The sequence below is a fragment of the Cupressus sempervirens genome, chromosome 3 (genome assembly GCF_028749045.1).
Source record: "Cupressus sempervirens isolate cs-2001-9-10 chromosome 3, ASM2874904v1, whole genome shotgun sequence".
Taxonomy (NCBI): domain Eukaryota; kingdom Viridiplantae; phylum Streptophyta; class Pinopsida; order Cupressales; family Cupressaceae; genus Cupressus; species Cupressus sempervirens.
This window is the reverse complement of record NC_143120.1, coordinates 385,281,237-385,295,540: the sequence shown is the minus strand read 5'-3', so window position 1 is coordinate 385,295,540 and position 14,304 is coordinate 385,281,237. Positions and strand designations below refer to the sequence as shown.

The 14,304-nt window shown below is 36.6% G+C and overlaps 1 protein-coding gene across 1 annotated transcript in view; it reads right to left on the bottom strand.

Moving 5' to 3' along the window:
- LOC149566622 (uncharacterized) overlaps window positions 1-13,554 on the bottom strand; it is a 56,148-nt gene extending 42,594 nt beyond the window's left edge. The window contains exons 1-2 of the mRNA XM_089819928.1: window positions 13,122-13,554; window positions 12,835-13,039 (exon numbers count right to left, since the gene is read on the bottom strand). Coding sequence (XP_089676054.1) covers window positions 12,835-13,039; window positions 13,122-13,284 — 368 coding nt within the window. The 5' untranslated portion in view covers window positions 13,285-13,554. The remainder of the gene's footprint in view (window positions 1-12,834; window positions 13,040-13,121) is intronic.
- Window positions 13,555-14,304: the final 750 nt, after the last annotated feature.

Here is a 14,304-nt window from a genome sequence, read left to right as displayed (position 1 = left end):
ACAATCTCCTCAAAAAAAAACTTACAAAAACTAACTATGAAATGCAACTAAACTAATATTAAATGGAACTTGATTGACATCTTGTAGCATCCGCATATATCTTTCTCAATACTGATCGCAGTCCTCTAAGGAATAAATCGGACTGCCACAAGTTCAGATGCACGCCTCTTATCTCCCTTGCAGGCTCCACCACAAATCGCAAACCACTTAGTAAGTGTTTGAGCCCCTCCAAATTAGCTGCAAGCGCTATAATGAATTGTAGACCTTATAAAATGGATGGCAGGTCCTTAGAAAGCCATGAAATGGCTTGTAGATGCTCACAAGCTGTTAAGAAATAAACGGCAGGCCTCTAAAAAGTTGTTGATGTCCAATTAACAACTGCAACCCCTTCCCAAATACAAAGGTGTCTCTTATAGATTGGGCGCAACTATCTAGTTTATTATTTCTACTATGGTAGGAGTCCTTCCTAGTCCAACCATGAACAACATCAGGTCTGGAGTTGGAGGGTCCTTTTGTGGAGTGAGTCCCCTTCCACCTTCTCCTTCCATGCCTTTGTCCTTTGGGATGTTACTATTCTCCTCCATGTTGGAGATTGCTATTCTTAATTGGGGTAACATTTTGAGTAAGTCCACTATCCTTACTAATATAGTGACTTGCAACATCTGTTTTATGATATTGGCCTTGGATGTTGACCGTACTAGAGCATTTATAGCCTCATGAGTTTGCTTCCGCTCCTCATCCATTGTTAAATGTGTCTCTCTTCTTGCTTCCTTCAATCTCTCCTTTTCAATTTGGGGGTCTGGGTACATGGCTTTCTTCGCTTGGAGTCTATAATTCCCATCAAGCCCTCCTCTGGTTCTGTGACTTCCAACATGTTCACAACCTTCCCCTTCAGACAATCAACATCTTCATGATTCCTTGACCCACACCATCTGTACAACATACTTCTTCTACTTTGCTCGCTTTGACATTCTCGCACGAAGTGGCCTCGTTCATTGTATCTCTTGTACTGTATCATTGGGCATCTCTTAACATCATACTGGATGAGGCTTCGTGGCGTGTTATTGTTGTTGTTATTGCTTCCATGTCTATTTTTCCAATAGCCTCCTAGGGAGGCATTCAAATTCATGGTCCTTGGTGGTGTGGTGGGTGGGGTTTCCTGATCGATGATTAGGAGTAATTGTGTGCTAGCTACCTTTAAATTGCATGGACACTCTTTTAGAGAGTGTCCCATCACTTGGTAGATGTCATAGAACGATTTCTTAGGACAATTGGCTCTTGTACGCCCTGTTGGGTGGATATTTTGCAATCGACAGTTTTGGGTAAAAACTAGTCACAAAATAGGATGACCAGCTACAGCATGTGAGATAGAGTCTCTCCTACCTTAAAGGCAAGGCTCTCCCTTCTCACCATTCCTTGGATCAACTCAAGGTAAGCAAGACATTGAGAGATTTTGTAAGGGGGTTACCAATATTCTTTCCTCTTAGCTTTCAAGAAAGAATTTACTTACCCGCGGAGCAAGTAATGGGAAAGATGAAAACTCAAACTACACTTCTATCTTAAAGTTGTAAACGGTGATACCGATAAACCAACACTAACTCAAAGGCTAGCTGAAAGCATACCAATTTGGCTCTAAGTCCTGTTTTAACCTATTCTATCAGAATAACCTCTACCGTTGGAGCACAAAGACTTCCAGAAGTAGGGAATTCTAACTATTTTTTGTGAAGATGGTAATACAAGTTACAGTCAAAGCTTCTAGTCTATATATCACCACAATCGCTCCCAGTCAAAGCTCTGGCTCCGATTGCTTCTTAACTCACTATGCTCTATTATTGAATACACAATAATAACACAAAGACAATAGGCACAAATTATAGTCAAAGCTTCTAATTTGATCTATCACAATTGCTTTCAATCAAAGCTTCGAATTCAATTGCTTCTTTTATTCACTTTTCTCTCAAATTCTTACTACAAAAACAAAGTTATGCTTGCACAAATGTGACAAAGCTTTCTTGCATACAAAAGAAGATGATTTTTACAATGAGAGGGCACTACTTTGTATAAGCAAAGGAGTTGAGAAAAAAGTGGAGGAAAAAGTGGGAGCAACTCAACCAACTTTGACCTGGTCTAACTAATGAGAGAAATTATTGGGTTACATCCAACTTGCATTACATGTAATTACATCTTTTCATGCAATGCATCCTCTTCAATTACAAACATGAAAGAAGAAGAAGAAGAAAGACGGAAAAGAATTGAAACAATCCTAGGGATTGTCTTGAAAAGGCCTTGTACTTGGCGATGCTATCCCGGATGATCATAGGATTGGGAGTTCCTATATTTCGTGCCACCACATTCACCTTGATAACCACGGTGTTATATCTTTTGATAGCCTCAGACTTTGATGAATTGTCTGTTGTCATTTGAAAACTTGATGTGATCAATTTTTTTTATTGCTCAAGTTGTTGTGAATTCTCCTTTGTAGATTAACACATTCTAGAATCTCTAAGATTTTGACTTGACAGTGTCTGGATGTAAACTCGGAATAACTTTCCATCAGCACCTTAACCTCTTCTTCTTTTTTGAAACAAAGTGCCTAGCACATTCCCACACGAACTCAGGTTGAAGATCAAATGAATTACTGCTTCTTGAGAATCAAAACATGCCCTTTTGATGGGAAAGCATATGTATTTGGATGGAAAATGGTAGGTGAGGTGAGAATGGAAGGAGATGGATATGCTTTAAGACATGAAAGTGGAACACATGGGGATGCATGTGAATGAAGAGTCTTAACTTTTAAAAAGTGACTTGGGCTTTCAATATGTCATTGTACAAAAAGTGGATTACATGTATATGCAACATGTAATGAGAAACGAAAAGTGAGATGACATGCGAATGCGGATGGAGGATAAGCTTACATGTATGTGCGTGTGAAGGATGAGATGAAATGCATAATGATAAACAAAGTGAAATGACATGTATTTTCTCATGGAGGTGTAAGTGCATGTGGAAGGAACGAATGCAATGTGCCTTAAGGTGAAGTGAACTTTATAGACACCTTTGAGGAAAAGTAAAGTACATGGGAAAACATACACATGACATTTTTGACCTTTTAAAAAGTGATTTTTAGTCAAAAACGGGTTTTAGAGATGCAATTACACGTAAGACTTTTCATGTAATCATGTCGTGCGAGTGAATAGGGAAAGTGAGATGAGTGGAAATGGAAATGAAAAATGAGATTACATGTACGTGCGAATGGTGGATGAGATGAAATACATGTAATCACATTTGACGAATGAGATGTGAAGTGTTGTTTCGTGGAAAGATGGAAATGGAATGTGATGATACTCTCAGATGAAATGGAAGGTGGAGTGAAATGCAACATGACCAAGTTCTTGGGAAAGAGCTTGCAAATTTTTTCAAAAAATGAAAAAGCAAGCAAGCAAACAACTAAAAACAAGCACAAAACAAACACAGGCCTTTAGTCTTAAACTCAAACACGTTAACAAGCAAGTTTCTTTCTAGTGTAAATTGGAATTTGGAATTTGGTGCAAATTCGAATTTGGAATTTGGGAAAATTCCAAAAGTGTGAAAATGAGAGTTTTCATCATTTTAAATTTGGACAAATGTGCAATAACAAGCCATAATATGCATGGAAATAGCAAGATAAGCATGAATTGATGAGCAAGTTTGAAAATGTCCACTGACTTGGAGATCAAAGAGCCAAAATAGCAAGAATCATTGACTTTTAAGACCAATTCTCCTCCAAATATGGATTCACAAACAATAATTTGACTTTTTCTGTACTTGCATTCAACAAATATTAATGAGCAATGAAGGGTCGAATTTGACATGAAAATGCCAAATACATGGTCTCCAAAGACAATAGCATGCATTAAAACTAAAAAATGACCCCTCTTGATCAAAGTTATGGGCTGGAAATGCCATTTTTTGAGTTTTTTGAACATAAACGTGACTTTTTTATGCAAAAATTTGGGCTGTTTTTGCAAAAACGAGGCCAAAAAATGCATGTTTTTGAGTCATTTTCGACTTGTGAATGCAAAAATGACTTCCCCAAATGCTAATACATGGATCCAAATGCTAAAAAGTGACTTTAAAATGCATAAAAGTGGATAAAAACTCCAATTTTCTGGGTGTTTTTAGCAAAAACGTGATTCATAAAAGGCATGAAACAAAAATGTTTTGACTTCCAAACACCAAAACATGAGCAAAAATGCAATACAAACCACTAAAAATGCCAAATTGATTCCTCCTCTTGCCAAAACGTGAGCCAAAAATGAAGATTTTTGGTGATTTTCTCAAAAATGTGCCCTTGAAAGGAGTTAAAAATAACGTTTTTAGCAAGAAAAATCCACATTCATTGTTTGAAAACCCATGGATTGACAAAAACGACCCTATTGGAGAAGATTTCAAGAAAAAACATGAAGGAATCTTGAGAGTTCTTTGCATGTGTTTTTCTCCAAAACGGGTTTTAGAAGGGCAAGAACATTAGATTTCATGCAAAACACACCTTTTTATGGTCAATGCATATTTTAAAAATATGCTAAGATGCAAAACTCACCTTTTGGAGGTGAAAGCATATATTAAAAACTCACTTTTAGTGTAAAACTCACATTTTTGATGTGGATGCATGTTTTAAGTGAAAACTCAACTTTTTGGTGCAATGGCATATTTAAGTTATAAAGCTCACCTTTTTTATGTCATTGCACATTTCAAGTGAGTTTATATGCAATGGCATCAAAAAGGTCCACTTTTGATGACTTTATGCTTGTAAGTTGAAATTTACATGCAATAACATGAAAAAGGTCCACTTTTGATGGATTTTACATGTAAAGACATGAAAAAGGTCCACTTTTGATGAGTTCACTTTTGATGACTTTAAGTGGTTTGATTAACACATGTCAATTTAAATTCATTAAAATATTACTTAAATGGGACATAAATTATATTTATACATCATATTATCAATATAACATGTAAATATCATTTAATAAGTAGTATTTACTAGAGCATTTGATTTAAATGATAAAAATTAAATTGAACTATATAGTTAAAGTGAAAAATCAAAAAGTAAACTCAACTTAAAAATATAAAATAAAGTGCACTATAGTTACTTTAAGTGAAAATTTAATTGATAAAGTAAACTTAAAAACATAACATAAAGTGAACTTAAGTTATATTTTTCAAAAAATGAATGTCAAATTAAAAATATAACATGATATTTTTAATTTGTGTTGTTGCATCAAAAAGGTCCACTTTTTGGGCACTAAAATGGTCATATCTTTTGATTGCCAACTCCGATTAAGCCCTAAGATAGATCAAATCAAAGGGAAGACCAAAGGATTAAAAACCAAGAAACACACACTCAAAAACAAGTAAAATGATGTTGAAGGCTTCAAAAATCAAGCATAGGCTTGACAAATAGAAAAACAAAAAAGACTTGACGAAAACCTTCAGTAAAATGATTTATTATATCAATTGCAGTCGTTTGATTGATCAATACAAACCAATTAAATAATGAAATAAGCTTAGAGAAATACGAAACTAACTTGGAAAAAGTTTTCTACTGTTACCTACATTTTGTGGTGACAAAATGCAGGACAACACGCCCCTCATTTCTACATTTTTTACACCATAGATCTTTGTTTTTGTTTGACCTCTTTTTCCCCCTCATTTCCTTCATCATCCACATCATGTCTTTGCGCAGTGCCTGGATTGTTTCCGATTCTCCTCCATCGTCTTCATTGCTCCTACCATCACTTACTTTCTTTTAATTTCTTGATGTCTCATTCTTATTTTCAATATTCATTGCCCGATAAACAAGCCTCCTTGTATGTGGGTGGAGGCAACACCTTCATTTTCTTTCATATGAAAGGAGTTGGACCTTCTATGAACCAACTCTTTTTTAATTCATCTGTTGGTTGATTTCCAACTTGCCCATAAGCTCCTTCAGCCTATGATGATAGGACCGAATAGTCTCGTTCTTTCCTTGGCGTGTATTGTATATTTCAGCTACTACCTTGTCCTCGTCCTGCAATAACCCAAACTCTGCTTCAAAAAACTTTTTTCAAATTGTTCCAAGTTGTCCTGTGGGTGGCTGGAAGGTCAATGTACCAATCAATCGCCATACCTCACAAGGTAGTTGGAAAGACCTTAAATGAATACTCCTCATCCTCCTACCTAGTAGCCTCCCTCGTAGTCACATGTCTTCCAATGCTTCGCCGGGTTGTTTGACCCATCACCACTAAAGTTGGGAAGTTTTTGTTTGTTTGAGGTGTTTGACATCCTTCTCCCTTGATTGGTACCCCGTGCGTTCTGGAAATTAAGTGGGTCGGCTATTCCTCCATGCCCACTGGTACTTCTCCAGCAACTTCAGACTAGCGTGAGTCTTCCCTTCTCCCACCTTCACAATATATACCTTGGTGGTACCCATACTCTCTCCTTCCCAAGGTTTCCACCTTTGTTTGCCTTACTCTTACTTCATCGGATATGGCCAGACCTCTTATTCTACAGACAATATTCTTGAATAGGTCGGCTACCACTCCTTCCAAACTTCTTTCTTCGTCACTCACTTCCGTGGAGTGCACAAATGGATTTGTTGCACTAGAATCACTTCCACAACTATTTGTGCCTACCTTGTTGGGGGTGGTACCTAGTAGTAACTCCGCCTTGGCAGCATTACCATGTGGCCACTCCTTTGTACGGTTCTCACTCATTTTGTGAGGGCTGAGTGACCCTTTGATAAGATGTTGCAACCTTCATCGTCTCTCTATTTATTGTTAGATTTGTAGCGATTGTCTCACTTCAGCTTTTTTTTCCTCCAATTGTGTCTCCCTCTTATGGTGCCTTCTGTCCTTATTTGGTAGAAGGGGCATTGATTGTTTGAATTACTAGATGTGTGTGCCTATTTGTGTCACAGCGTTTGTCCTCCTGCCAGTTACTTTCTTGGTATCGGTGTAGTATTTTTTGTTTTCACTATATTCTTTGGGTTGCTTCTCACTCTCCTTCTATTTCCACTAGCCTGTGTGCTAGTAACCTCAAGAGACTTTCCAAGAGATCATACACCGCTTCGTTCACCATGAGTTCGATCTGTTCCGTACTAATGGGGAGAGCCCTCTCCTGTACCTCCTGTTGTATGTAATGGTCTATCATTGTGTCCTACACCTGAACAAGGTCTTACATCAATTGATCCTAGAGGGTCACTTCGTCCTCTTCGACATAATTGTCTGTTATCACTACTTGTTGGTCAAAAGTACGACCCATCATGCCTCCATCCATTCACTTGTCACCTCGAGACATCTAGGCTCATACTAGGCAATGCTGCCAAAATGTTATATGCCAAATATGGAAGTGATATTACCACTCTAACCATTTACTAATGTCATGCAACAAGATCTACTAATAACAGAGGAACAATGTGAAGAACAATACCATAGGAAACACTCAATGCATTCAAATGGCAAAATATTACCTTGTTGATTTTACCAAAATCTTACATTAGCATCAATCCCAAGATATCCCTTATTGATTTGGACAACCCCTATATATAGCAGCCCAATTGGTAAGGATACCAACCATCACAACCCTTCAGTACAACTAACTTCTAAACAAGTCTGTGAATTACTTATTACTAACCTACAAGGATGCTGGATATCCCGAGTTGATGACAGTTGGCTTCAGCATAGAAGAATGTGCCACATCAACTTTGAGAACTTGATAAGAATAGGTTCATTGCAACTTGTTAGAGACTTATCCAGATTGTCCAAACCTAGGCATAGAAGAATGTGCCACATTAACTTTGATAAGCTGATAAAAATAGGTTCATTGCGAGTTGTTAGAGACTTACCGAGATTGTCCAAACCTAACAACACCATATGCAAAGGACGTCAAGAAGGAAAGCAGGGGAGAGAAACTTTCAAGGAAAAAGATCACTTATCAACTGATTTGCTAGATCTTGTGCACACCTACATTTGTAGTCCTACAAGAACAAGAGGCTTTTTAGGTAAAAGGTACTTTTTGTTATTCAATTATGACTATTGTAGACAAACATGGATTGGATTTCTATTTGAAAAATCTGAATCATTTAATAAGTTAAAAATTCTCGAGGCTAGAGTAGAAAATTAATGTGGAAAAAGAATTAAATATTTGAGATCTTATAGAGGATGATAGTTTACATCTGATGTATTTGAAATATATTGTGAAAACATGGAATAAGAAGACAATTATCTACAGCTAGAACACCATAGTAGAATGGTGTTGAGGAAAGAATGACAAATCAATTTAATAAGCAGCAAGGACTATGATGAAGAAAGCTAATCTACCAGAAGTCTATTGGAAGGAAGTTGCGCATACTACTATGTACACTTTGAACAGAGTTTTGTACCAACAAAGATACTCCAAAACATCTTATGAGCTCTGACATAGAAGAACATTGACAGTAAAATACTCTTAGCTACCAAATTTGTGCTCGAGAGACCGATTCGGATCCGGGTCCAATCTGGATTTCTATTCGTGCCTGGATTGGTGTCAATCTAAGCAGGATTCTTGTTTTACATTGCGGATCCGTTCGGATCCACAACCTTGTGAATCTGAACGGATCCACAGTGTAAAACAAGGATTTTGCCTAGATTGGCAAGAATTCAAAGCGAATCCTGGAGGATCCATGGGCAGGCCAAGGTTTTAAGTGGGTCCAACTTCTTTAATATGAATTTTTTAATAATTTTTTTGACTAAGGAAATACTTCAAAATATTCAAAAGTAAATGGTATGTTCAAAGAGATGAACACAATATGAGAAAATTTGATAGTAGATCTGATGAAAAAAATCTGGGATACTCCGCCAGAAGCAAACTGTATTTGTTTAGAACAAAAGGCTAAATAAAGTTGTGGAAAGTGCGAATGTAAGAGTTTAGAAGAGAGTAGATGAGAAGAAAGAAGAAGAGCCAAGACTGTCACTTGCTTCTACTGGTAAAACACACCAAGGTATGTGTACAAACATCATTCTAAAAAACATATCATTGGTGACAAGTACAAGGGTGTTGTTCCCAGAAGTAAGGCAACAAAAGAACAAGCTTTATACTATTTTCTTTAAAAAGTTGAACCCAAATACTTACCAAAAGCTTGTAATGATCATAGTTGGATAGATGCAATGAGAGAAGAGCTAAATCAGATTGACAAGAGTTAGACATGGGAACTTGGTCCTAATCAACAAGAAAGAATGTGATTGGAACTAAATGTGTTTTCAGGAATGACAAAGTTGTAAGAAACAAAGTTAGCTTGTATGCAAAAGTTATTCTCAGATTGAAGGAATTGATTTTGATGAAACATTTGCGCCTGTTACTCGGATGAAGGCCAACAAAATGTTCTTGGAATTCGCGGCTTGTAGAAATTTCAAGGTTTATCAAATGGATGTCAAGTCGGCATTCCTGAATGGTGAGCTGAAGGAAGAGGTGCATTGAACAACAGGAAGGCTTTAGATCATAAACAGATCCAGACACAGTTTGCAGATTGAGGAAGGCACTTTATGGACTATAGCACGAACCTAGAGCCTAGTATGGCAAGCTAGACAATGAATTGATCAATCAAGGATTCAAGAAGGGTTGGAGTGACAATAACCTTAACTTCAAGGTAAATATTGACATAATTTTGATTGTTGTTGTGTATGTTGATGATATTATCTTTGGTGGCAAAGATGATATGTGCAAGAAATTTGCTAAGGATATGCAGAAACCATTTGAGATGTCCATGATTAGAAACTGAATTTATTTCTTAGTTTACAAGTGAATCAGAACAGCAAAGGCATATTTATCTCTCAGTCCAAGTATGTGAAGGAACTGATAAAGAAGTTTGGGTTAGAAAACTCCAAATCGGTAAGTATTCCTATCGTTACTGCTGTAAATTGGCAAAAGAAGATCATTCACTGAAAGAAAATGTGAGTAATTATAGATCAACGATTGGAGGATTGTTCTACTTGACTGTTTCCATACGAGATATCATATATGCACTATGCTTGGCTGCCAAATTTCAGCAAGAACTGAAAGAAATCTCATGTTATGGCTGTAAAGTGGAACGTCAGATATCTGAAAGGGACTGAAGATTATGAGTTATGGTATCCAAAAGGATCAGATTTTACATTGAAAACATACACCGATGCTGATTGGATATGATCTTTGGATGATCGGAATAGTACTAGTGGAGGAGCTTTCTTCCATGGTTCTCAATTAGTTGCTTGGTTGGGCAAGAAGCAGGATATTGTAATGCTTTCAACTGTTGAATCATAATACATTGCACAATCCTCATGTTGTATACAAGTATTATGGCAGAAGGAATCTCTAAAGAACATTGGAATCAGTTTTCCTAAACGGGTTCCCATACTATGTGACAATACCAGTACTATAAGTATGTCAAAGAATCCAGTAATACATTGCAGAATTTTTTTTATTGACATTAGGTATTACTTTATCATAGAAAAAGTTGAGGTTGGATAGATCAGATTGGAATATGTACCCACAAAGGAGCAGATAGTAGAGATTTCACTAAACCTTTGTGCAAAGATACTTTTGAGTATCTTAGAGGGAAGTTGTGCATTCTGCCTCTTCCCGGTGCTCATTAATGCACCGGTGTATGCATTGATGCAGCTGTGTTACACTTTCATATCCTTATAGATCAGAGTTGGGAGGATTCCTCTCAAGGGGAGTAAAATTTGGCAGTAAGGGAGAGCAGTATGCATTGATGCAGCTGTGTTACACTTTCATATCCTTCTAGATCAGAGTTGGGAGGATTCCTCTCAAGGGGAGTAAAGTTTATCAGTAAGGGAGAGCAGTATGTGCTTTCTTGGACCTTTTTTATTGAAGGGGGAGAGTTTTTGGGAGTTTTAGAGAGATTTAGTGATCTGTGTTTCCCATTCTTTGTTATTGATGAATGTTGTCATCAATAACAAAGGTGGAGATTGTTAGAACATGAGGTTGATGCTTGTCATTGATGTCAACATCCTTATCTCAACCTCTGGTGTATCAATAGTTGTGAATCGGCAGTTTCTAGCAGGTTTTGTGTATCAGTTGGTTATGCATTGATTATTTCTCTCACTAATAGCATGTGCTTCATGTATTGTTCGTGACCATTGGTGGAGCATTAATTGCACTACTATTTCATGCCTCAGTGGTTGCATGGATCGTGTTTTGGGTCTATCCTTTGTGTAGCATGTGATTGAATTCAGTCCCAATTATTTTGCTCAGTGTGCTCATCATATCCGTTGGCATCAAAGATTGTGTTAGGGTGTGGAATACTCAAGGATCGTTGTATTTCTCAAGGTGGTGTATTTCATCTTAAATCTGTTGTTTTGGCCGACAGATTTATGGAAGATATTCAGTATGAATATACATTCCTTTCATATATTGTAGCGATGTATGCAAGTGTGTAAGCAAGCAAGTGTAATGTAAGCTTATATGTAAGATATATGTGACACAAGTGCAAATTCGCTTGGTCAGCAGATTGAGGAGGTGTAGATAATACTAAACTCTAATTGCAAAGGCTCAACACCACATCCTGTGGTGATTTCTACTTCATCCATCATATACCAGCAGTGGGCCTTCTTGTTTCGACAGTTAACCTTATTGTATTTTGAGGCGTAGCTACACAAGCAATTAGCCTATCCGCAGTACCCAAGTGAGCATTTATAGGCTTCGCCTTGTCGTACAAAATCTCCTTCACAACTTTTTAACATTTCATGGAAATTAGTTTCTCTGTGGTTTTTCCCTTTTGGGGTTTTCCAGGTAAAATCTGGTGTTGATTGTGTTGGTGTACCTGTGCTTTCTTGTTTATCATTCTTATGGTGTATTGTTGTGCTTTGACTAATAGATCTTAAGTGGTGGTTGATAATTGCTGTGTTAACTGACAATTGGAATTTTTTTATAAGTTTTGTGGGAATAAATGATTCACCCGCACCCCCAACACCCCCGCCCACCCCCCAACTGAGTTTTTCGGCTTGTTCACCACTAACTAGTTTTCAGAAGGTTGAAGCCAGCCTTAGCCAAGACAACCTAACGGTGTGTATCGGTAGCATAAGAACACCGATACAAACTGTCCCAACAACCACATTTTTTGAGTTTTGTTAGATGACCAGTTACGTGGCAACGTATTAAATTGGAAGGATCAAAATAAGGAATTCAAACAATCAACCTATTAGATTGACCCAAACAGCAAATTCAAACCAACATGTCGTGGTAGTAAATGACGTGTCTCACCTGTCTAGCCCAAAAATAATAGAAAAGAGAGTGGACTGAAGATTCGCTAGGGATTTATTTGGTCTCCATAGAAGAAAGGGGATTATGATACTCTCCTTAAAAGAAAGGATTTCATTATATGAGAATTTTTGACTCACATAATCAATTCCTTGATATCTATTTTTAAGGCCTGTTGGGAAATCACTGTGAACATGCTCTTATGTGTTACAGTAGATTATATTTTGGACAACTGATTGCTTGTACAAAATTCTATAGAAAAAGAAAGCGTTTTATGTGTCGTCATTGCATTGCTGTGACTAGAAAGGGATTCATGATAATCTCCCTTCACAAAAGGAGTTCACTATAGTCTCTCTGACAAAAGAAAGTGAGCATCTCTGACCTTATGGAAACGTTCCTATCGGATTGCAGCCATTATAAGAGAAACAGAGAATTCATTTGATCGTAATTTGCCCGAGCTTAAATATTGTAAAGCGAAATTCATTCTATTTAAACTCTTCTGTAGCAGCGAATTATGCTAGCATGGCTCCCAGCGTTTGGCAAATTAAAGTAGAAACAAAAAAAGTGAGCATCTCTGACCTAATGGAAACGTTCCTAGCGGCTGCGCGCTGGAGGGATTTGAAGACAGACAAGCCAATGGGTGCCCTGAATCTTTCCAAATCAGCTGCAGAGTAGCCATAGTCTCCAGAATTCGGATTATTAGGCTGGGCCAGAAGCTCCCAGTACTGCGCTATTATATCCAATTTGCTGCTGCTGTTGCCAGCAATCCACCGTAACACATCCCCTGCACCATTGCAATTCACAATTGTAGAAAAATATATTCCTCAACAAAGAAATGATTAGATTCTAAGCATTTACAGTCCTACCTGAAGATAGCACTCCGGGTACTCTCTTCAGCTCTGGCATGTCCGTCGGAATGGACTGAACAAGCCATGATTTGCACGTTGCCTCACTCGCAATTGAATATGAAAAGGAACACAACAACAATAGCAACCATATATACTTCATTTTAGCATGCTCGGCATGCATTTCACAATTTTGGATGCATTTGAGAACAGTGACTATATCTTAATTGGAGCTTATTCCACGATGGCATCGCAGCGGTTTTATTGCAATGGATTTAGGCGAGAATCTCAATCATAGTAATTTTCAGTTGACGAAATCTTTATACGCAATATATCATAGCAATGGACACGGCCAAGAATTGAAGTCAACTAGCCAATCATAGAAATTTTCAGTTTGGAAGAAAACTTTGAAAATAATGTTTTAGAGCGAGGCATTTTGGCCAGAATTGAAGTCAACTTTTCAGTTTCAGGAAATCTTTAAAAATAATGTTATGATTTAGGAAATTTTTAATTATTATTTTTAATTAAATAATATTAGATAAATTATTCTTAAATATACATTATTGTTTATTATGGTAATTATATTATTTTGTTTTAGATAAAGTATTTTTTTAAATCATAAATTAAAAAGAAATTGTAATATCAAATGTTATTATCATATTACTTTTTATATTTCCTTTAATTTGATTTAGTAATTTTTTATTAAAATTATTTTATGGTTATTATATTATCATATCAAATAAAGTAGATATTATGTGAGAATACTTTCAATCTTCATAATTAATAATATTATTTTTAATCTATAATTAAATTATTATGCTATTAAATTATATGTGTAAGGTATATTATACATATAGAAATATTTTTTGATTTTGATTTATATTTGTTAAGAATATATTATATATGTTGTTATATGGAGTCTAATCAAATTTAGAGGCTAATTTTTCCCTACTTCATTCAATGTGGTTTCCCCCCAAATTTTTTTTATGAGGGTTTGGGGGCACCGCCCCCAAGACAGGGTCTATGGGCAACACCCCTTGCACAGTGCACTCTCAAATGCCTTTATATTTGTAAAAGGTATCGGAAGCTATTTTCTATTGGTCAACACATTCTAGCCCTAACTTCGTAAGTGGCTAAAAACTTGTATAAAATGTCTTAAAGTTAGGGATTTTATAATGTATTATGAGATAGTATCTTCTTGTGA